General features: G+C 40.1%; 2 protein-coding genes across 8 annotated transcripts in view; one reads left to right on the top strand and one right to left on the bottom strand.

Moving 5' to 3' along the window:
* MTF2 (metal response element binding transcription factor 2) overlaps positions 1-3782 on the bottom strand; it is a 28313-nt gene extending 24531 nt beyond the window's left edge. For 4 of the 6 annotated variants that reach the window (XR_009819387.1, XM_062004164.1, XM_062004166.1 and 1 more), the window contains exon 1: positions 3539-3782. Coding sequence is in view for 3 of the 6 variants with exons in the window: in XM_062004164.1 (XP_061860148.1) it covers positions 3539-3543 (5 nt within the window). In the remaining 3 variants the exon portion in view is untranslated. Of the gene's footprint in view, positions 1-3179; positions 3251-3538 lie in introns of those variants that run through there. The other 2 variants (XM_062004167.1, XM_062004169.1) reach the window with 2 other exon arrangements.
* Positions 3783-3785: 3 nt separating this feature from the next.
* Positions 3786-24249, top strand: part of DIPK1A (divergent protein kinase domain 1A) — a 32814-nt gene continuing 12350 nt past the window's right edge. The window contains exon 1 of one of the 2 annotated variants that reach the window (XM_062004171.1): positions 3786-3904. The gene's annotated coding sequence lies outside the window, so the exon portion shown is untranslated. Of the gene's footprint in view, positions 3905-18322; positions 18366-24249 lie in introns of those variants that run through there. The other variant, XM_062004170.1, reaches the window with a different exon arrangement.

The raw sequence follows: 24249 nt of genomic DNA, 5'->3' as shown, positions 1-24249 counted from the left end.
TGATCACATTCTGTGTTAAAAAAGGCAGGATTTGGAGATGATGAGAGAGGAGTGAGTGTCACTTAATTCTGCAAGCTTGAAGGAACCTCATGAAATTTGACAGACAGAAGGAAAGTCTGTCATCTGAACAAAGAACCCCAGGCTAAGCCTGGCTGGCTTCACATATGCAAGACAGTCTGGGGTCTGACAAACAGAGAACAAGCAGAACATGAGCCAGCAGCATGTCCTGCGAGCAAAGGCAAGTGAATATCTTGGGCTACATTAAAAGTAACAGAATTAGAAGACTGAGAGGAAGTTCTTTCCTTCTGCACTGAACGCGTTAGCTTCTAGAGTACTGTGCTTTGGTTCTCCAGTGCAAGAAAAACATCAAACTAGAGAAGTTCAGTGGATGGCTACTAGGACAGTCAGGAACTGGAGCACTTTGCTCTGTGAGAGGAGGCTGAGGGAACCAGGCTCCTTAAGCCTGAAGAATATAAGGCTTCAGGGAGGCCTAATAGCAGCCTTCCAGCTCCTATGAGAAGATTAGCAAGATGGAATTAGTCTCTTCACAGTAGTATGTAGCACAAGGACAAGACATAGCATGCATATGTTGAAATAAGAGAGATTCTCACGGGTATGAGAACATGAGGACAGTTCAGCAGTGCAACAGGGGCCCACTGTGGTCAGGTGGCCTCCCATCACTGGAGGCATTCAAGGGCTGCCTGGATAAAGAAAGCCACCTGGTTTGGCTTCATGGCTGCTGCTACACTGGACAAGTCCAGACAACTTCCAAGATCTTTTCTAACCAAAGTAATCTTTTGACTCTGTGAAGTATGACTGTCCTTAAAATGCTTGATTCCTACTATCAAAAAGAGGTAGCCACTAGGTAAAGCTCATTCTCATGTCCATAATACTACAATCAGTCATGATTTTGGTTTTACTTGCTCACATTCTTCCTTATGAAACAATAAATAGCTGGAAGTGTTTTAAATCTATTTGATATGCAAAGGGAAAGTATTGATCTTTAAAAGATAATTACAGAAAAATATATTTCCCTTCATATTTAGTGTGTAGAATAACAAGCTAATAGTTATTTGCTTCAGATTGATCACATATTTGTACACAAAGAGAAGAGCACAAGATGGTATCAGGAAAAGAACAATGGCATCAGGTTCAGGATACCTATTCAGTTGAGAATGTCCCTTAACTGGATACTTAGCACCTCTTTGAATACAGCAATTGCCTTTTGGGTTTCACAGTATTCAAACACAGGATGCCCAGCAACATACCCAAGGGAGCATAGCATGAGCACAGAAATAAAAGACAACTTGCTGACTTGCACTGTGGGGAGGGGAGGAAGAAAAACAGACTTCAGAGATCATCACAACTCCATAAAAATAAACTTCCTTCTTTAAGGCTAGTCTGCAAGAACACCAACCCTCGTAAGCACGCAACAGAAATAAATTCAAAGTAAATCAATCGTCCTCCAAGACATTTGGTGAATGAATTAGGTCCAGAATCACCAGGAATCCTTTCATTAGCTGTCTTATGCTCCAAGAAAATTAAGCATGTTGCTTTTGCTTCTTCACAGTACTTATATCTTCTAGGAAGAGACCATCAGCTTGAAGCATATACTGTTGAAAGTGTAAATTCCACTTGTTTCAGTGCTTTCAGTAACAGGTATTACTCTGCCCAATGACCCTGCAGCAATACCTATGGTTTTCAAATTCTTCTCCCAGTATATTTTACTCAAAGACACCGCCTCCATTTCCTGCAAGGAAGGCCTATAAAGAAGGCAAAGCCAACAACTGCAGCAAGCTCAGAGGTCACTGTCAATTCACTAACTAGGAGAAGATTTTAATTGGCTTTTAGTCACATATGTTTCTTCCCTCCAAGTTTCTACTCTGTAATTAGCAAAAGGAGCACAAAAAACATTTTAAAGCAATTTTAATTTCACATTTACCTCCAGAAGTCCATTCTCTACTAGGAAATGAATTCCAAGCTATTTGTTAAAGTTGCTTTTTTAAACTTGACCTGATCTAACGCAGGGAAAGACAACATTACTCCATGTGAGGCCAGCCTTGACAGTAACTACCAGCACGTATGTCTTTCACCTATTTAAAAAATATTTACCTCAACTGGGGACTAGCCATATTAAGTCAACTTCTAAGAAGCATCTGCATATGATTTAAAATTCTTCCCAGAGTAGAAAAAACAAGTTGTTGAGAAGTCACACATCAACATTTGACAAAATAAGAGTTAAATGTGAAAAACATCACATTACACTCTCAGTAGATCCACATTTCAGCAGCTTGTAGTTCCTTGCAAAGACCATTCTCACTTTCACTACTTTACTGGGCACCTTCTTTCATATTTTTAATCTTGGTTTTCCTTTATTTTCCTTCCACTTAAAAAAAAAGCTAAGAACCTGTGAACTTGTATTCTAATACTATAGAAATGAAGATTTTTTTTTTCCTTCTTTCAGTCTCAAATGCTTTCAAGTTAATTGTAATCTGAGCTCTCAAAAGAGACACAAACATTAACTTAACTTTTACCAACCTGAATATAGCCTGAAAGAAAAAACATAATGGAAGCTGTTTTCTTATTATCACATGTGTTTGACAGTTTAGGTATAAAATACTGATTGCTTACACTAAGAGAAGAATCATATTATTATCAAATACAGTATTCGATTTTTTAAAGTCATGACTAGAGATTAACTATCAGAAATTCAGGAAGAGGGCACAGTGCTACACTGCCTTCCTGGCAAGCTCTCTTCCTTAAGCATCCAGATGCTTCACAGATGGATTATAACACCTGGTATTTCAACACTACTATCACTGCCCAGAGCATCCAACACAGTACCATATTGTTCTCTTTGACTAACAAAAGTATCAACCCATTCTTCCTACAGAATTCAAATACCAAAGAAAAGAAAATGCGTTATCACACATCCTTTCTACCAGCAAGTTACCTTATTTTAGTCGACTGGAAACATATGCTAAATTGTCTAGCTTGACAGAGACTACCAAAAAAAGGAACACCAACAGAAAAAGAAATCAAAAACAAAGTTAACAGCGAATACTACCACGTCTTTTGTGCCGCCCTCTACGCACGCGAGCAAATGAAGCCTACTCGGACAATATCCTTAAAACGAGAAAATAAAAATACAGTTGGTGCAAGCCTAACAGCAACCTCACCGTTGCACCACCTCGACGGACCCCCTTAGATGGCCTGCTGCCTTCCTTCCCTTTGTTTTGGTCACTGAAGAGCACCACTGACCCCTTCCTGGCTTGCCAGCGTCCGCCACGGAGAAAGCTTCCTCCCCCTTCCCCAAGAGCCTCCGGGGCCCCCCGCGCCGGAGCCGGGCCCCTCGCACCCCCTTCCCTGACGAGTGGCGCGGCCGCCGCGAGGGGGGGTAGGATGCAGCACCGGCGGCCCAAGCTGCGGGGCGCGCCCGCCCCCCTTTCTCCCCTCCCCACATGAGGCCCAGCCACCCCTCCCTTCACCCCCACCATCACGGCCGCCGCAGCCCGCCCGCCCGCCCGCCCCCCCCCACCTCATTCGGTCTCTCCAGTGGTGCCAACCGCCTCATACAGGGAAATCAGCGAGCTCAGGAAACTCGCCCCGGTGCGGCTCGAGCCCTCGGTGTGCAGCCGGTCCCTCGGTACGCAGCGGGACTCCGCCGTGCACGGGCTCTGAGGCGGACAGAAGGAAAAAGCAACGGGGGAGGAGTCAAACCCGCTTCACAGACAGCCCGGCTCCGCTGTAGCCGCTCGCCATTTTTGTTTCCCGCGGAGGAGAAGCTGGTGCATTCTGGGAGCACAAAGGGCCTCGGCCCCGCCTCGGCCAGCCCCGCCTGCGCCGACAGGCAGCTCCTGGGCCAGGGGGCGGGGAGGAAGGACGCCGCGGCGGAAGGACACAGGTGAAGTCGAACCTTGGCATCTGGTGAACAAAGAGGGACTACTTTAGGCGTGCTTACCCCAGAGAGGAATCGCTACTCGCCGCTCGGGTCTCGTTGCGGCAGTTCTGAGGGATGCGCCGTGTCCTGCCAGCTCCTGTCTATTGTTCCCCCGCCACACCTGCGGGCAGACGGCCCAGGCAGTGCCTCTCGTTCGTGCACTCGGCGGTGCACCCACCGCCTCGGCGGCCTCGGGAGTCTCCCGTGGCCGGGGCCGCGGCGCAGGTCCTCGCGTCGGTGGGAGGATAGGCCCTGGCATCTAGAACGATCCATGGAGGACGAGGCAAACCTGGCTTCATAGCCGGTGAGGCCCAGCCCAGGTACGGGAGACTGCAGCGGCCCGTTTGTTGATACCAAGGCCAGGGGGCCAAGCTGAGTGCTCCTCTGCAGTGATAGTTATCAAGATACTACTGTTTAAGGAGAAGATTCACTAGAGGTTCAGGTTTTAGTGCTAAGTGAAATAGGCTTTTCACTTTATGTTGTTGAGGACAGGTTGGTTTTGTGAATAACTTTTTAGACTAGAGCATTAGACTGGTCTCTGTAGTCCTCATGATTAAACACAGCAATTGTCCAGCACCAGTGACATACGTTAACCCCACTAACTGCTCTAACCCAATACAGGCACTTAGTGCTGCTCAGGCCTCTGTACAATGATGAAATGCAAATATATATACTGGATCAGATCATATCAACTGGCAGACACCTAGGGAACAGCTGAGTTTGCTTGACTGGAGGATGAATTTTTAATCTCCAGCTCTGTCCTGCTTAGGCTGCCTGAGTGCTCAAAGTCATCTTTCTTCACAGGATATGCCACTGAAAATGATGCTGGATCAGTTTGCCATCCCAGGAAGACAACACAGGGACAGAAGCCTGGGCAGAGCATGGAAGTACAGCTTAGTCAGGTACCACTAGTGCTAAAGGGACAAAGCATCACCAGCAGGAGAAAATAAAATGCACTTAGTCTGAGATACACCTACATTAAAATTTTAATTACAATAACGGTGTGAAAACCAGCCTTCAGCTAAGTTAAAAAGCAAACTTTGTAGTTAGTAACAGAATTAAACATCAAAAATTGTCTCACAACTTAATCTTTTAGTAAGAAGTAGTTATACTTGTGAAGTCTTACCTTCCTTGTCTTGCTGTACCTTTGAAATTAATCAAATTGAAACTTGCAAGGTAGAATAATTTCCCTGTAAAGTGTTTCAACAGCGTCAAACTTGCCCCCAGACACAATGCAAAATCTCCTGAACCAGCAAGACATGTTATCTCTACTCTCCTTGTTTTTTAGGATATTGTTCCCAAAAAGCAGTTTGAGTAACCCCACCACAGAATTGCAGAGCTGCATGGCTCCATGCTACCAATAAAGCACCATTTGTCACAAAGCTAGGAGTTTCTGGTGGAATAGCACAAAAACTAGGAATCCCTGCATTGTATAAGAATAATTAGGGTTTGATAAACTAATTAGTTTGCTATTGCAAGGATTGCACTAGTTAGGCCAGACTATACTTCCTGAAGCTTCTTACCATTAGTTTTATTACTCAACAGCAGACTGTATCAGTATTTTCCCAAAACTCAGCTTCCACTTTTAATTCTTCAGTTCTTTCTCCCACAGTATCAAAGTACAATATGAGCTTACAGCCAAACACCATTTTAAACTCTGTATCATTTAAGAATAGCTATTACTGATAGCTGGAAAAATTCATACACCTCTCACATACACTCCTTGCCCCCACCACACCTTAATTTAGTAACTTATAATGTACTTTTTTAATCAGTTTAGCAGGTCACTGAATCTCCATCTGACATAAAGCCCCTTTCTAGAGCAGTGACCACGTGATTCCTACCCATCAGATCCATCTGCTAGACTAATTAAATCTGAGGGATGCATAGACACAGGTGACTTAAGTTCAACAACTTGTATTCTGGATCAAGAAATTTGCACTTCAAGAGTTGCCTTCATTGCTCCTTTGCAATTCAGGAACAGATCATTACAGGGTTGAGGATCTTGCTGGAAATGTGCAAATGATCCTTTACAAATGGTTTTCAAGTTAAAATCCTTGAATCAGCAAACCTATATTTGCAGCAGAAGGAAGACCCGTATTAATCACTGTCATATGTGGGGCAAGGTAATCAGCAGCAATAATAAAAAACCTGGTTTAAACACTCCACAATTCATGTTACTATACTATTGAGACATGAATGATTAATCAGATTTGGACCAAGCTAGAATCTTTACCTGCTTTCTATTCAGTGCTAGTAGTAAAACGACCAGTTATTTCTGCTGTTAACTTATGGCGAGACTGTATGTCATAACTTTAGGAATTAACTTTCTTACCTTATTTTCTCTGCTAATACATCAAAAGTATTTGAACATACAGTTTAAGTAATCTCTCCTGTTGTCTTTTCAATTCAAGACATACTATGTATGTAATTTGAGGTACAGAGTGACCAAAGCCAGATCAAATTACTTTCTCTCCAAGTAGAAGTTTCAGGAAAAAAATAGTCTTTGATTATCTATCAGATTCTGCTTAATAATAGATATGCTTGGCTTTATTCCATGTCATCTTATAAACAGTCATATTTCAGAAAGGAGCTAAAGAATAACAACCTGGCATTGTCTTTACCTCTGTTTGTATTTGTCTCCATACTGTTAGGCAAGTTCTTGCTGTAAAGACACACAAAAGCAAAGTCTTGGCTTTTTAAAATGGTATCTTGCCTTGCTGGCACAGAAGAAAAATTAAATTTAGGATTCAAAATGTAAACTCCCTGGTACCCAGTAGAGATGGTTAAATTAGAAGAGATGGAAACAGTGGCATTTCCCTGAGCCAATAGTCCTCCTTTCAAACGTTAACATTTTTTAAGCACTGGTGTTACATACTTGCCTTGCCATAACAGCCATATAAATATTAAAGGAGGAAAACAAAACACACAAAACCCAAAAGTGTAAGTCAGCAGTACCAAATACTGCATAGTGTTATTTTCCGTTACCTTATTGTATCACACAACAGAACATCAAAATTATACCCTTGAACATGACCATGTAAAGCTTATCCTTGTACAGATGGTTGTCATGACCACAATTCAGTAAGGGAAAATTAGATACTAGGCCATTTTCTCTGCATTGTTTAAGCATGAGAACAGGGAGGAAGCTCACTTGGGATCTTCCTATCTTGAATCAAGATAAATGTGGTACATCTATTTTTACATAAACACAGTCATTAGTGAGACAATGCACACATGCTGCATTTATTATCACTCAACTCAGAATCTTCAATTAAAATTTACTATAGGCAAGTGATGTTATAAGAGATAAAGAATTTTGTATTGTCTTACAACTAGCTAACAATTGCTATAACATTACATGAGTTATTCTATCTTGATCCTAAACATATAAAAATAGCACTGATAACATTTTAAAATATGCATCTTTAAATATTTTTCTAGATAGACAAGAATATTAATTTATATTCATCCTCACATAGCAACAATACAGAGAAAAACAGTGTTACTGGCTGTAAGGTACTTTGGTATTGGTCTTCACTGAGAAACTTTTTTCCTAGTGCAAGCACTTTGCTCTTCCCATCTTTTTTATCTTCTCAAAGATCAGAAAATCCTAGAAAAAAAGTATCCTACACTCCATCATTGTCTTGTGAATGTCAGGATCTTGAATGATAAAACTTAAACTGTAAATATCCTTTTAAATGCATTATCATGGTCATCGTTGATGTAATTTAGCCAGTCAAATGCTGTTTTTTCTCTTAAATTCCATGTATAGAGAAACAACATATTTGCCTCACTAATCCTCAGCAATGATTTCTTCATTCTTACTTCCTTAACAATCTACTGCTTGTAACTTTTGAAGATACTAAATTATGGGACTAGTACAGTCCTACTTTTGATTGTAAGTCTTTAAAGCACTTCTGCAACACATTAAACAGTAATTACTGTATGGGTATTGTCTTTTTTGGTGTGATACCAGTGCATAAAGATACGAGCTCATTACTCAGAGATGGAATTTAAGAGAGCTTTACTACTCTCTCTGTGCTGTCATTCTGTTGCTAGGGTCATATAATCACCTTCTTTCAGAAAACCAACAGCTGCCAAGACTTGGAATTTTGGTTGGTTATCTGGATCAGATAGAGATTCTAGTTCCCCAGCTCCCTGAGAATTCAGTCATGGCCCAGTGTGATGCATTTCTTCCCCTACTCTCTAAGCACAGATCTGAAAACTGAAGCTCTGGTGACAATACTTAAAATGCATAGTCAGCAATTCAGAGTTAAAGCCTAAACAAGCATGTTATTCATTCACTCTAGCTCTGTTCTGTGGATTTGCAAAACTAACTGCAGTCTCAAATACTTTACATTGTTACGGGTTGTATCATAATTTCTTGAAGACTGTGGAATCGTATGGTTCTATGGCAAGGCTTTGTCTGTCAGCATTTAAGTTCCTCGGTAGACTATTAAAATGTCTGCTAAGAGTAGAATTTCCAGCTCTTGTGTGGTTATATTTTGTAGCAGGACAGACCAGACTTACTTCTTAACTCTAAACTGAAGTTAAAAAGATTTTAATGGCCCCTCAGGACACAGCTGCATAGCAGAATACTGCTGTTTCTTCTGTGGTGAAAAATCTGTTCTGGACATCAATTTGGCCAGAGGGAGAATTAGTACAACATTCCTTCTGCTCTCCCACCACCTGGAACACAGTATAGGCCTTCTCACAAGCTTTCAGCAGACCTGCCAAGTCTCACTCAGATAAAAAATACCTTATTTCTGTTATTTTCTTTTTTTTTCTTTTATCTGATGAAGATAGAGACAAAATACTTTTGAGCAGTGCAGCATGACAGGATTCCGCTAACACAGCTGTTTGCAGTCCACTAAATTCAGCTGCAGGAGCTGAAGATAAGGCAATAACCCTTCCTGTAGCCACCGCCAGTCCAAGAGGGCTGTGCAGAAGGAATTGTTGAGTGGTGGCAGGCCAACACACTAGCCACGTAATGAATTCCAGTTTTACACTGCTTTTGAAAGTGTGATACTGTTACATTTTTTAACTTTGATATGTTAAGTAAAAGGCGCAATCTGTTTTCATTGCTTGGCTAATCTAAACATAGAAGCTATTGTTCAGCATATATTTTGATGTTTCCACATTGATGCCATGTTATCTCAGCCTAAAAGCCCAGATTTCAATCTAACACAGCATTATCTGCTTTCATCTAAAAAAAAAAAAAACCATTCAGAAACAGGATCAAAATAAATTCTTGTTACATCAGTCATTAATTTCCTATTTTGATATCCTCCACGCTGGCACTGACATCCCTATCCATACAGTCCTGATTCTGTCCCTAAAATCTGGGGCTGCTGGGATTTTTTTTCATGCTGTGTGCTTTTGTGATGAGTTAAAGACATTAGTTAAATATCAGTGTAAAACCAAAGCAACAGTATGTTCACTTTCAACATTATTAAGCTGCAAAAGCATACTGTAAGCCAGACCGTGCCTCTGTAAGGTAGTGAAATTCTTATGTCCATAAAATAGTTTAAAAAATGGTCTTACTAACACAGAAGAGCTATAATTCTATTGGATTGATTTACTTAAAATGTTACAATCTGAAGTTGTCATAGCGAGGATGTAGTTACCAGATAGCTAAACTTAAAGGTGGGTTTGGGAGAAGTGGGAGAGCCTGGCACTTGCATGCAGCCAGCCCAGTGCTCTCCTGCCCCAGATTTTGCAGCCAGGTCGAAGTCTGAATTTTGTAAAGCAGCTAATGACAACTAAGGGGTGGCATTCCACCCTCCCAGCATGCTTCTCTATCAGGATTCCCCTGGAGCCCACTTGGGTGCTCCTCGACAATCCTGTGACCTGCTTCATAGCACTAAGTTGTGTAAACTAACAACACAACAGTAGCAAATCATGTTCTTCTTGTTCAGTCCCCTGAGAATACTGTTCACAGTGACAGGGGAGGCCTGGGACGAAGGAGGGGGTGGGAAGGTGAGGTCCTGTGTGGAGCTGTGAATCCAGCTCTTCTCTGCAGTTGTACCTGAGGGTACAGTTTCCTGACCTAGCCAAACTTGTCCACAGCTGCTGCCATCTAAGGTTGCACTCATTTCTGCTTAGAGAGCTACCGATGTCCTCTCTCATGGTGGCTGTCCCTGTGCCAGCTGCCATGCAGACGTGGCAAGTCAGGGAACTGCTCCAGCTGAAAAGCATTAGTTTAATGCATATATGTATATATAGCACATATATGCATGTATAAAAATGGGTTTGCTCAGACAGATCAACCTGCAGTAACTTCATAAGCTGACAGTATGTACACGTTGAGAGTACAGAACCAAGGTGACAGAACAAATGATAAAAATATTAATTTTAGAAAATGGAAGTGCAGAGAGGAAGGGCTTATTTCTTCCTCTGTTCCAGTTATAGAATGAAGCATCTACAACATGTCAACAAGGAAACATAAAGTGACCTTCAGTTTCACCCCACAGACTGCCATCCCTCTTACAGATGGCCAAACACACATTCCATGGTCATGGGCAGCTCATGAAGTGACAACTGAAGTATTTCTGATTGTGGGAAAAATTAACTGCCTCTTGTTCATCCTCCTGCCCATGAGGAATGCAAAAGGGAATAATACCCAGACTTGCCATAGGCAGATGTGACGACAACTTCAGGATGAGAAAGACCACATTCAAAGGGTTTGCCTGTATGAAAACACCCTAAAAAGCTGAGACAAACTTATGAAGACCATGCAGAAAAAGGGAAAGTGTACCAAGGTATATGTGAAGACTACCTAAATCAGAAATCAGATTGCTATAGTTTAATTCTTCAGATTACAATAGCTTGTGGTCAGTTGGCCTTTCCCAGGACCTTTACCAACTGCCTCAAATTTCTCAGGTAGGAATGATTCCAGAGGTGTACTTGGCAAGGATAAGAGCAAATCATGCAAACATTAACAACACACCGTGTTAGCATGCAGGTGATTGTAAGAAGTAGAACTGATTTTTTTTTTTTCCCTGCCTGGAGCAGTCCAAGAGGTCAAGTAGTGATGGCCTCCAAGGGCTTTTTAATTTATTGCAGGTTCTAGTATGTAAAATGTCTGTGACAGTGCTATCATGCTAGTAAAGCTATAATGCTGTATCAGATTACTGGTGTGATTTAATTACTGGTGGACAGCCTGTAGTGAAAAAGGCATCCTTACTTGCTACACCTGTAAATCCAGGTCTTATTTTAAAACATTTTTAATCAGTAACAGCAAATTTAGTATGAATTAGTCACAGGCTGAATGTGTAATTTTCTTCTGTTTAGAATGTATTTTGAATCATACATGATGGCTGGGAAGAGGGATGAAAAAATATGGAAAAGTCTTGTGGTTTTTATTTTGTTCTGATTTTAAATTAAAACACATTGTAATGATCAATTTCTGATGGGGAACAATAGTTGAGGTTACAGTTTGACTTGAAGTAAAACTGTACATAAACTTATATACTCAGTTATGTAAATAAGTCCAGGTTGAAATAATACTATGCAGAAGAGGTTTTATGTGGACAGTTGCAGGATGCAAAAAAGAAGCTGGGATAAAAGGAGGTCATCTTGGATGTCAGCACATAGTAAGTCTGTTTATACATATAGAGGGAGTCACAAAATAAATTGAGGACTCTGCAAATCTCATATCAAAGTTGACCTAAACTGTGACAAGATTCTGTGATTTTGTGAAGTTATTTATAAATAGAAAATAGAAAATAAATGTCTGTACTCCTCTGAAATATTTTCAAAGAAATAACATTACCTATGTCAAATGCAGTGACTGCATTGACCAGCTACCAGTTAACCTTTACCAGAGTTGTGGAAGTCTAAGAAAGACTCTGTGATTTCAGAGAATTGTTCAGTTTACCTCACCCACTACTTTTTTTTTTTTTACTCCCAAATCCCAAAGTTGGAAATAGGGGTTTCTGGATTATATCTCCTTTTGTGCAGTTACTTTGTAATATAAAAGGTCTAGAAAGGATCTGATTGCCTGCTCAGTCCAAAGAAAATGCTTTATCTGCTACAGCATCTATCCAGGTGTGAAGGTACTGTCATTTGAATTCTCTGTTTGGAAAGAAGGCTCTGAACCTATGTACAGTGAGAACTCAGGACATGCAGTTGCACCGTAACAGCACTGACTATATTCATCATAAAAGATAAATTTTCCTGAGTTAATGAATGCTTTAATTGAAGACAATAGTTTATACATTTAGACAAATTATAGCTATTTTTAATAGACTTAGTTGTATCTAAAACGCAGCCTTGGCTTCTTTTAAAGAAAAAACATGATATCAAATAGCATGATTTCTGAAGTAGAGTCATACAGAGCAATCTTGAAATACATCTTTGAAGCCTATATTTTTACAGATACTATATTGTCAAGTAACAAAATTACTTGAGTTGCAGTTCCACAATGCATTTTCTCTAGGTTTAAGAAGTTCCCACCCACCACAACCTCCTTCTCAGGTGCTCTTTATGCACCTTTAGTGCAGGCAAAAACTTTGTTCACTTGTGCTGTGAATTTCATTGCAGAAGTAGTCTAGGCTGAAAATAACTTCTAATTAAACATAATTGAATAATACTTATGGTCTAGGTTATAAGATTGCCTCAAAACAGTTACATCCAGATTGAAGAGCCGGGTAGCAGAGATAACTCTGATGCAGAAATAAAATGAGCTGGGAAGGGGCAGGTGAAAAATAACTTGGGAACTTCAGAGTTGCTGAAAAACCATGTGGCAGAGCAAGTCAGTGAGAGCTGCAGCGCTGTGCACAGCCAAGCTTGCAGAGTTTTGCAGGAACTGGACATAAGCCTAATTTGACAAGATGTTTTTATAGTATATTGTTCTGAAGTATATATATGAATCTATGGCTGCAGTAATACCTCTCTAAAGGTAAATGAAGCATCCAGATAAATATAATCCTATGTACTAGCATGAGCTTGATCATTTACTTAAAATTTTAAACTGTTACTGCTCCAAATTGCCATTTGTCATTCAATTAAAAAAAAACCTTCAGAAAAGTTCTAACCTCTAGTGGTCACTGTGTTGTCTTTCATTTATTATTTTGTATACATGAGTCAAAAATACAAGTTGTTCAGAAATGTGTACTATTACAGATAGAGCTAAAATATATATTTTAGACCACTGAATTTATTCTGCTTGGATATTTTTAAAGAGCTTAGAAAATGTGTGTGTGAATGCAGTTCCATACTTTGCTTAGCAGCATTTTTACTCCCCACAGAAGTAATTTTAAGTATAAAAGAGTTTTACTTTATTGTGGGAATTGCTGCTAAATATTGTAGAAATTTAGATGTTGACAAATTTAAAATATTTAATAGCTTATGCCTAGTGGGACATTTTCTATCACCAAACCCACAGTCCTGTCTCTAAAGTAGGCTACAGGAATTAATGACATACAATCAATAGACTGCCTACTCAAGGGATTGAAAAAGGCATCTGCTCTCTGCCAAGAATGCACCAAGAATAGCATGGGAGTAGGTCTAAATAAGAAAGCAAAGGAGAGAAAAGGGCTTCACGTAGGAGCTCTGTTATATGTAGTTGCTCTTCTGCCCATTGTTCTCCTCTCTACCATAGGTGGCAGAAGGCAGGGTGTATCTGTACCTCCCTAGCTGAGGTTCAGAGTCTAGCATTATAGTCTGAACTAACATTCCCAGACAATTAAAGCAAATATGCCAGACTGTGAACTGAAACAGTTCCGTTGTGAAAACGTCCTGTGGCAGAGGGGATGGCAGGACAGCTGAGGGTAGCAATACATTAAACCATTGCAGCTGTTTCCCTTATTGCACTTAAGTCAGAGCTCTTAATTAAGTAGACCACATGTTGAAAAATGTACTACCCTGACAGGTAATTTGTTCCAGTATTAAACTTCCTTAGGAGTTAAAAATGAACATTTTCTTTATGAATTGAATTCTGCTGACATCTCCTTTCCATCATCCACCTTATGTCAGCATCTACTAGCTTCAGTACTGGAATCCAGTATGTAGAACTCAAGTAAGATCTTTGAAAGAGTGTGAGCTAGGACTTGGATGTTTCCCAGCTCTCTGACTTACCTTATAAAGTAAGGAGGAAGGTGGAAGTGCTCATTCAGGGAAGAAGTTTTGGGAAATGGCACTAAGAAAAGGCCAGCTAGACTATTTGTGGGAAAATCCATAAATAGGAATTCAGAATCTAACATTCCAATCATAAAAATGTTAGGGTTTTTTACAGAACATTACCATGAGTGTAAGATAAACAGAAAAAAACAAGTATTTTACTTCAAGCAATGTGAACACAGTAAATGATAACTGTATTTTGCCACTAATTCAAAGAAGGAAACAGCCTAGATAATTAAGAAAAACAACCATGTTAAAAGCTGTGTACATTTTAAAAATCATTAGGCAAAAGTAAGTTGTCTGAAAATGATACAAACTATTTCCGATCCAGAAATAAAAGGAAACTTTATTTTATTGGTTGATTGAATCTGAACTCTGTTTTTGTAGACCTTGAAACAGTGAGAACACAAATGCAAACAGTAGTTCAGTATTTGCTTACAATTGATTATTAATGAAGTAATGACTGCCTTCAAATTTCTTCAAAGCAGAGTATTCCTGGAGTTTCCTCCATCCTCTAACATATAAAGGACTGTATATATAATGCTTTTTATTCTGAATTTATGAAGAGCTATTTCCTATAAATGTGTTTAGGTTATTAAGACCTATTAACTGGAATGTTTTCTTGTATATTCTGAATTTGAAACAATATACCATAAAAAGTTATAGACATTGTGTCTCTCAAAACAAAAACTTGTATCTCAAATTAAGCAGCATCTCTGAAAACAGTTAAGATTACCTCAGCTGAGAGCTACAAATGAGACACATACATGTATGTCATTTATCTGATTGTATTAAAACATGATTTTTTATATAGGAATGTTTACATAAGTTTCAGTGTTTGCAAACAGCCACTTTACTCTGATGTAAATCCAAGCTGCTGATGAAAGGTAGTGGACTGCCTCTAACCTAACTCAGAAAGAAAAGAAAAATTACTGTTTTTAGTTCAGATCATTGATCTAGCTCTTCATAAAACAGAAATGGCTGTGCCAACCCATGGGAGGAGGTGGGCACCAACAGCAAGGGAAGAAAGTGACACCATCTGCTTCTGCAGCAGTGTGGATTTCTGCAAAATTAAAGTGACCATATAAATACAACCTTAGAAAAGTTAACATACTGATTAAATCAGAGTTGATATAAATTTGCAGGAGGGAAAAGAAACACAATTTCACTCTGAAGGGAACATGTGGGAAAGTGGACATGTCCCCACATCTTCATTCTCTTCCCAAAGACAGGCCCAATGAAGTAGGGTCTGTATAAAAAAGACTCCTGATAGAATACTGAGCAAGCACCTTGATAGCTGGGTAATATGAAGAGAAACCTCTAATTTTTTGTAGACTTTATTTTAGGAAATGCAGATGGTTTTATTTTAAATCACTGTCATATTGTATATTGTGTAAATACAGTTATTAAATTAAAAGTAAATACAAAACAAGGCAACTGGCAGATACTAAATCATTCCTTTCTCACTGATGCTGTAATACTTTGAAACTATGTTATTGCCCAGGTTCCCAGAATATCTCTTAGCCATATCCAAAGTTTAAGAGCACTAATCCAGGAAGCCATGCTAGGAAGACTGGTAAAATTGCTGTGAGAAAGAGAAGTCTTGTGATTATTAACACTAGCTAGAGGCTCCCTGCATATAATACAATGGTGGGGAGAGTGTGTGAACCCTAAGGATTTCCCATGGAGCCTCTTATGATAGCATTTGAGTTACATTTTGTGCAGCTGTGTCAAATAACTAAGAAACAAGTCGAGTACGATTGCAGTAAGTTAATGTTTAGCTTTTGTTTAATGTTAAACCCTCTATTACTTGCTCAAGTAACACAGACTTTCCTTCAAAAGAAATAAGGCGCACATTATACTGAGTATGTTGAAGAATTCAAGTTCTTCTCTGTAGTTTTCCATTCTCCTCATTAGTCTCACATTTCCATTCATTGTATGTCCAGAATTACTAGACATTTCAGCACATGTAACCACTCTTAGTTTTTTTCTGAGTTATTCTTAGTATATAATAAACTCCAAGCTGTCATAGAACTGAAAGTGAAGGTTGTAAAACCACATTTACCTTTTGATGCTGTGAATGGTGAACATGGCACTTGTATAATCAGCAGTTGATTTCTGTCATACACAAACCTTGCATCACTAGAATAACAATACTCAATGTTGATACAGCTGTATTGGAAACTTGAACAGATAGCAATAAATCAGCTTAACTTTTACTGCTTAGGCATTAAGATATATCAAAGTTTTGGCACTGGCACACAAAAATGGGTATGTGTGAATGGAAAGGCTGTACATAAAGTATGATTTATGTACTACTTCTGTTGCTTTTCTGCATCTGCCCCCCAGTCTTCAGAATATGCCTTTGATTTTTGCACACTGAATGCCAAGTCTGTGCATGTTACACCTTTTCTATTACTGTTCTGACTTAAATGGCCTAGCTTTTAATGGAGATGTCTCTACTGACACTTAACTGGGAATTCTGTGTTTAATAGGCAGAGGAAAAGGGATGAAATGGTCTAAAAAAAGTACTTTTTAGCATTTAGTAATTGGGCACAAAGAGTACTTGAAGAGGAATTAAACACTTCAGTGCTGGAATAAAGCACCTGCTCTCACAGATGACCAAGATCTCATGTACTAAGAGTGAAATATATCCTCTAATGAACATATGCCAGGAACTGTTTGGATCCAGACATAGCAGGGATGAAACATTTAGATCCTTGCCAGCCATATGGGAGACTCACATTTCATGATTACTCCCAGACTGTCATTCCAGGGGTTGGCATAGAGCACTGGATGAAGTAATGGCTTGAGATTATTCAGCAAAACACTTATATGTTTGCTCTGTGGTCTCCTCTCACGTTGCCTTTCCATTTTATGCCCATAATATAGCTAAACTTGGGCAAACCACTGAACTCTAGAAGGAGGTGATGCAGAAAGCGTGGCCATCTGGGCGTGCCTGAAGAGAAGAAAACATCCTTACTGAGAGAGTTGCTGTCTGTTATTAAAGCCAGAATTGCTTTTATAAAAGTGCCAAATCTGACTAATTAATTTTCAGGTTTATACTTCAGAGTGACTCTGGCAGCACTGTTCTTGAATCTTAAAGTACAAAGCTTTTTAAATTCTGCAGTTTTAATACTCTGTGAGCTCCTAACATTTGGTTTCCAGATATAAATCTTTAAGAGTAAACCCTGCCAAAAAAGGTAACTTATTATTACAGTAGCATTTTTGTGACCTGTCTTTTCATCAAAGCAGCCTTCTTTGTTACACATACTGAACACTAAAAAACATAACATGCTCATTTTTATCCCCACACAGTGGCATAATCTTTTCTCCCAAAGTCTGACAGCCAAAAGGCATCTGAACAGGAAACTCCCAGCTTATGACTTTGACTCTGCTAAACATATTGTGTTAAAAGAAGTCACAATCAAGTCATAAATGTAAGGAGAACAAAAATCAAACTTCCCACAAGAAGGGTCTCTTACTTAAACAGTATTCCCACTAATTTCAAATGGGTTGGGGCTTTATGAAGCATTGAGGAATTCTCTGGTGAAGGAGTAACAGATAATTTTATGAGGTAGATGTCCCTAATGGACATTAATAAAGGCCCAGGCAAATGCCCTCTCCTTATTTTAGAGGAAATATTATTTTTGTTTCAGACTCTAACAGGCCCACAGCTGTTTTTAATACCCTGCTCAGCAAATGACAGGAGCCTGTTTACTATCAATGAGACACGTTATTTATTAACTTAGTTTTTCGTAATTGTCCTCAGACAGGGTCTGAGCGTTTTCTGAGAGACGTGAGCACCAAATAGAACTCAGGCGTCACTTTCGCCCCAGTCCTGCCCTTCGGGGCCCGGGAGCGGGGAAAAAGCCGGACTCCTCCCCCCTCCACTGCCTCGACACGGCTGAGGGGAGAGGGCCGTCCCCTTCTCCCCTCAGCCCCGCCTACGCTCCCTCACAGCTATCGCGGTGGTCCCCTTTAAGCAGAGGGTGGCAGCGCGAACGCGTTTCTGTGTCGGCAGAAGCGGCAGCTCACCGGCTGTTTTGCCCCCTGACAGCTGCTGCCGCTTGGCAGCCGCCGGTGTCTGAGGGAAGGCGGCCGCCGCGCTCGCTGCCTCTTCCCTCGCCACCGTCGCCGCGCGTGTGCTGTGCCTACCCGGCGACGCGGCTGCAGCGGCAGGCGGGGAAGCGTTCCTCACCGCTCCTCCTCCGATCACCGCCCGCTGCGGGGATGTGTGATTGCTATGGCGAGGCGGCTCTTCCCGGGGGCCTGGCTCAAGAAACCGCATTACGCGCAGGTAGGCCAGCAGCAGGCTGTCACCCGCGGCGGGCGGGTCGCGCAGGCGGGTGCCAGCAGCCTTCCCGCTGTGCGCCCCTCAAAGTTACCTCAGGAGCGGGCGCCCCCCGCAGGGCTCGCCGCTTTCCCCGGTGTGGGTACGGCTGTCGTTCTCTCCCGCCGGCGGACGGGGCTCGGCTGCTCCGCGCTGCTCCTCGGCGGCTCCGCTGGCGGGAGGTTGCGGCGCCGGGGCTGAGGCTGCAGCCGGCAGTCCCTGTGGCGGCGCGTCCTGGGGCAGAGGAGCAGGTGGTGGGCTGCCTCGGCGGCCGCGGCGCTTGTCGCCTTTCCTGCCGGTCGGATCGGGCCTCTTGCCGTCTCCAGGAGACAGCGAGTTCCACGGAGCACCCTCCCCGAGCGGCCCGCGCTGCTCGCCGGCAGGACCTGTTACGCGGCCGCCTGCCCGCCGGTTCTCCCGGCTTCCTGGGGCTCCCAAGAGATTTTCCGTTGGGCAGCTGAACCCGCGGCGTTTCAGGGCCCGCAGGATCCCTCATGCTTTTCTCCGCACGTCCCTCCTTTACACCTGTCGCTGGTGCTGTGGACGTCCATGCCATCGAGACTAGACTAGAGCTTGCATGAACAAGCGCATTTTTTCATGTGTCCTAAAAGAATTAATGTCGGGCACTTTGTTTTTGCTGTGCAGGAGTTCCTCCATGCGTTCCTCTATATGTTTATAGACACGTGTGTATTTACATGTAAAAGTATATGTTTCTATTATTTAAGCTGTCAATGTAAGGATATTTTGGTTGAAGTGTTGTGACTATCGTTTATCAGGAAGTTCTGCTGCAAAATGTTAGTCAGTTGAGATGTTGTGGTATGTTGAGGGTTATTCTCTGGGATTCCTTTTTATCTGTTTAATTGTGTTTTAATTAATTTGTAACCAAAATGAGCATTTGCTGAGTTGGAGGGGATAAGCATATTTACTTTTCTTACATATGCTACTTATATGTTGGTCATCCGTTGATAATGCTTTGTGATCATTAGATTAAAAAATATAAACTGTATGCTGATGTGTCTCAAAGTCTGGAATGTGTTAAGTCTTCCTTGTGTGGAACTTTTCCAATCTTTTTCTGTTTGGAAGTACCTTAGATGGGATGTAATGTTTAAGAAGTGTACAGATAGGGGTATAAATCTTACCCTCTTTAGTATTTGGTTTTTTTGGTGTGTATCTACAAATTAGATCAGTACCAGGTCATTATTAGACCAGAGAATATCAGTCTGTCTATTTACTGAGTAGTTGTACAGCATTTGTATTCCCATAGGAGAAAGCTTCTGGTACAAATAAAAATGAATTTGTAATGTGTATTCTTCTTTTCAAACTAGGCTTCTCTGAATTGTCTGCTTTGCCTTCATAAGGCTTTCCCTGATCAGTGTATCATGATGTCTGATAACATTTTTCTCCTTCTTGACATTTACTTTAAGGCCTTTCAAGCAAAATATGTGATTTCAAAAATCTGCTGAGAAACAACAAAACTGCAAGATTATATATGAGAAAAGCCAAATAAATTAAATATTTGTTTCTATTGTAGATTTGAAAAAATGTTTTGGACTGTGCTTTCTTCTACTACATTTGAATGTTCTACAGATTTGTTTGAGGAGATCGAACATTAACATATCTTTTTATGTGGTAGACTGTGAATGTTTATTGATATTTGATGCACCCATAGAATAGCAGCAAGCTATCAATATATTGGCTTTTCTTGTCACTGCATGTTGCTGTTACTACTTGACAAATGCAGTCATGGTTAAACTGCACTAATTGCTGAGTGCTTTATTGAGATTTCTGTCCCAAGAAGTCAATGCTCTCTAAATAAGTGCTAGACTTTAACTCACTGATGTATAGCTACAAGCAAGATGAAAAGGATTTGCACAGCATTGCTATGCAATATTTCAAGTATCACACCAGAGAACGTGGTTGTACAGTGGAAGATATTTCTGAGTGACTTCCAAATTTTGTTGGCTGGTATTCCAGAGTCTTTGAAAACTGTACTGTGAAGTGATTTGATAGAACATCAGCTTCTGCAAAACAGTAGCTTTCTTGCTATGAATCGTTTTGCAGCTGATACTCTATGGCAAATGTTCTTTAGTTTTTATGCAGAATGATAGATCTGTAGGTAACTGGTTAATTCTTTCTGGCTAAGAAGGATGTGTGCTGCCAAGTGTCAGTTCATGTAAAAAGAGCAAGGTGGACTCCTAAATATCTTGCCCTGGCCCAAAACCTCGTGGTTAGGGTACTCAAAATGCTCAAGTTTTGTCACAAACAGTAACTCTGAAATACAGAATTTTCCCATTGCACAGACAGCAAATAATGTAGTAATAATAAAATGAATAAAAACCAAAATAAACTTGAACCAGACAAACTTTCAAATGCTACTAAATGCCAAAAGTAAAAAAAAAAAAAAATCTAACTGTATTTATAGGATTCCACAGTTGGGTAATTAACATTTGGGATTTTATATTATGCTAGGAGAGGTTAGTGTCCCAAATTTGGGAGATATTGTCCTGAAGTTCATTCTGGTAACTGTAGTCACCAATTGTATCATCAAGCTGCTGGCAAGCCAGCAGGATGGCTTGTGACCAAAATCATGTAAAGAGCATGTTCATGCTTGGAAGCTTTCTGGCTTCCAGAGATTCTGGACAAATTTTATGGACTCTTCAGAGATGTCCCATAGACTCAGTAATGTACAACAGACTGTTTTTGGAGGGCCAAAGAACTGAAGAAGTTTTAAAGTCCTATATATGAGAAAGTTCCTGTATCACATCTTTAAGATTTTAATTACCTTTTGTTTTGTTTTGTTTTGTTTACCCTTTTAAGGAGAAACATCCTGTTTTCCATCTTGGTCGTTATTTTATTTCAAAAGGTATCTCCAACTCTGTTTACTTGTTTTGATTATTCAGGATAAAAATAATTCAGGACACTAGGGTGGTCTTGAGCATCTCAAAGATGTGAACGTGTCTGGTATCTGGCATCCAAGACAGTGTGGGCTAGTATTCTCAGCTATCATGTCAACCTATCTGAAATGCATCCTGTGATCCATAAACCAACCTGACAGAGAAGAAAATAGAATTTCTAACATGGATCAGCCTACAATTCCTTTATTGATTCTTTCCTATTGCTAGTATGTAAACCAAAGAGACGAGCAACTCGGATTTGGAGATTTGTGTGCTAAAGTTATGTGGAATACTTTGTAGAATAAGTTCTCTGTAGTAGTAAACAAACACTTTCATACTCTTTAACCATAAAAATGTTTTAATTAAGAAGTATGCTTACTAAAAAACTGGCAAGTTATGTTGCATTTTAATGTGTTATTCTCCATATGCTTTGGAGTGCATCCAGGCTTGAGTTTTGCCAGAAGTGGTTTTCTAGTTCTGTTCTGGGGGATAAGTGTCTAATTATTATTCAGTGCACATGACTTAGTAGAATATAAAAGTGATGGAAGAAGTTGACTCTGTAATATCCTTTTAAGCATTGCAAGTGCTTTCCTTCATTCTTCCATTCCCTTGCTGGGATCTAAAAGTCCTGATGGAAGAGTGGAGCAGAAAAAGAGAAAACATGTTTTTTTGTTTTGAACACTTCCTTTTGTTGATAAAGTTCTCAGTCCTTCTGTTGCCCTGAGTACATTGTTATTAAGTTACCTAGCAGTTTGTCATGATGCCAAATGAAATCTGTCAATATGCATTTCTTCCTAATCTATGTCTGGGACTTAGTTGTGTTCAAATGATCTCTATAGCCTATATGCAGTTAAGTGTGCTGTATTCGGGGTGCATTAGCACACATGTGACCTAACTGGGCTCAGTAAAACTATGTCCCTGCTGCATTAGTACAGCACATGTGCATCAGTTCTGACAGTTCCTAGATGAAGTGGACTGGAACAGGCTGCCCAGGGAGAGTGTGGAGTCTCCTTCCTTGGAGGTCTTCAGGACCCACCTGGACATGTTCCTATGTGACCTGATCTAGGTGGACCTGCTTATGCAGGGGGGTTGGACTAGATGATCTCTGAAGGTCCCTTCTAACCCCTACCATTCTGTGATTCTATGAAGGATGGGTACACTCCCAGACTGATTCTGGGGAGGACATGGACATCTAAGAGGGGGGATCTATGGAAAGAAACCAAGTAATGATCAGGCCTTTTGCTGAACATGGTAAGGAAGTCCTTATTAGAAAAGTAATTACATTTGAATCAAAGAATATGAAACTTTGTGGTCTTCATATACTCTTGTCCATGCTTTGAACTGGCAGGACTGTTTTGCAAGTCAAAAGCTACACAACTGCCTTGCAGAGTGCCGAGCCACAAAAAAAGTCTAGCTTCTTCAGAACTTCCTGCCAAGTGTATGATGTAGTCAAATGGCATTTGGGGAGGACTTTCTGTCCCAAATACATTCCCTTTCTGGACAAATTTGGATAAACCCATATATGCAGTGTTCTCTCCTGTCCTCAATACCCTGTAGTTATCCTGAGGCCTGCAGACCACTGTTGGTCTCCGAGATTGTACTAAATACTGTATATTTAATGTGAAATTGCATTAAATGGCGCTTTGGTTTAAAGTTGAGTATGATTAAGGTGCATGGAAGGAGACAACAAGAAACATTGAGGAGTCAAGAGGGTTTATTGTCTCAGAAGCTTTGCTTCTGAAGCAGTTTTTATAGGTGGAATAGTTTTGCCTAAACTTGTCAGATGTATTTCTATTGATCTTTCTCAGATTTTAACGTTAGTTTTGTATGCTATTTGTTTTACAGTATTAGGATTATTAGAAATGGTTTAAAAAGACCAAATCAACAACAGATATTGTCTTTGGAGGAAATCAGTGTATCTTACTTTTTAAATAGATGAAGGATAATAATTACTGTAATATCAATATATTAATATTAATAATAATTAGCACTTATTTACTATTATTTCTGATTCTAATCTTAATAATAGAAGACATTTTGTAGAGAAGAGTCTTTTGACAGGCTTTTGGAAGACTGTTGTCAAAATTGTCTATAGAAATGAGGGTGTGATAAAATAATTTTTAGTTCTCCCTGTAGGTATTCTGCAATATTTTATTAAGGACTGGGTGATTAGTTATGAAAGGTTCACTTCTAAAAATAAAAATCTCATTGAAAGAAAGCAAATACTTTAAAAATATTATCCAAACTCTGCCCTAGTATCCTGTTTTCTGAAGACTTATTTTCCAGACTGACTGCAGCTGTGGAACAATAATATTACATATATTTGCAGGTAGTATCTGTAAATGACATTCATGCCCTTCTTGTGGTTGCTTGTTCAAAACAATCTGCCAGCCATGTGGGTTTTTTTAAACTTTAATGAGCTTGTCTTGCATAGATGTTGCTTGAAACACTGAAAACTGCCTTCCATCGTGTTTGGTATACTTTCTTGTTTGTGAGTAGCATTTCACATAATAAAAAAAGTTGTTATGTTACTTAAAATTCTGAAAGTGTGTGTGGTAGAGTTAGAGATCCACCTGGAAGACATGTTGGTATGTTGAGGTAAACATACCCAGAAACTTTATATTGAAACATTTTTTTGCCATGGATTGCTTTTATGCACGCTGTTGAGTATCAAAAGGTGGAATTTATTTTAAATTGTGGTAGTTTGTGGCAAATCATACTTCTCATTGGAGAAATAGAATTAAAAATTGCATCTAAGGGAAAGCATTTAAAGTTGCCAGAAGGCTTGATGCTTACCAGAAGAAAAGAGGTGTCTTGCTATAGCTTGTGCCCTGAGGTAATTACTTTGTTTTGAGACAATATCCATTTAAAGGGGGAAAAAACCCCCTTCCCTTTAGGTTCCTTTTCTCCTTCAGTTGATAAGAAACTTAGAGGAAGTACTTAGTAGGAATGCTAAA

This window comes from Colius striatus, chromosome 10 (genome assembly GCF_028858725.1).
Source record: "Colius striatus isolate bColStr4 chromosome 10, bColStr4.1.hap1, whole genome shotgun sequence".
Taxonomy (NCBI): domain Eukaryota; kingdom Metazoa; phylum Chordata; class Aves; order Coliiformes; family Coliidae; genus Colius; species Colius striatus.
Note: the sequence above shows the minus strand (reverse complement) of the source record. Positions and strands in the feature narration are given on the sequence as shown.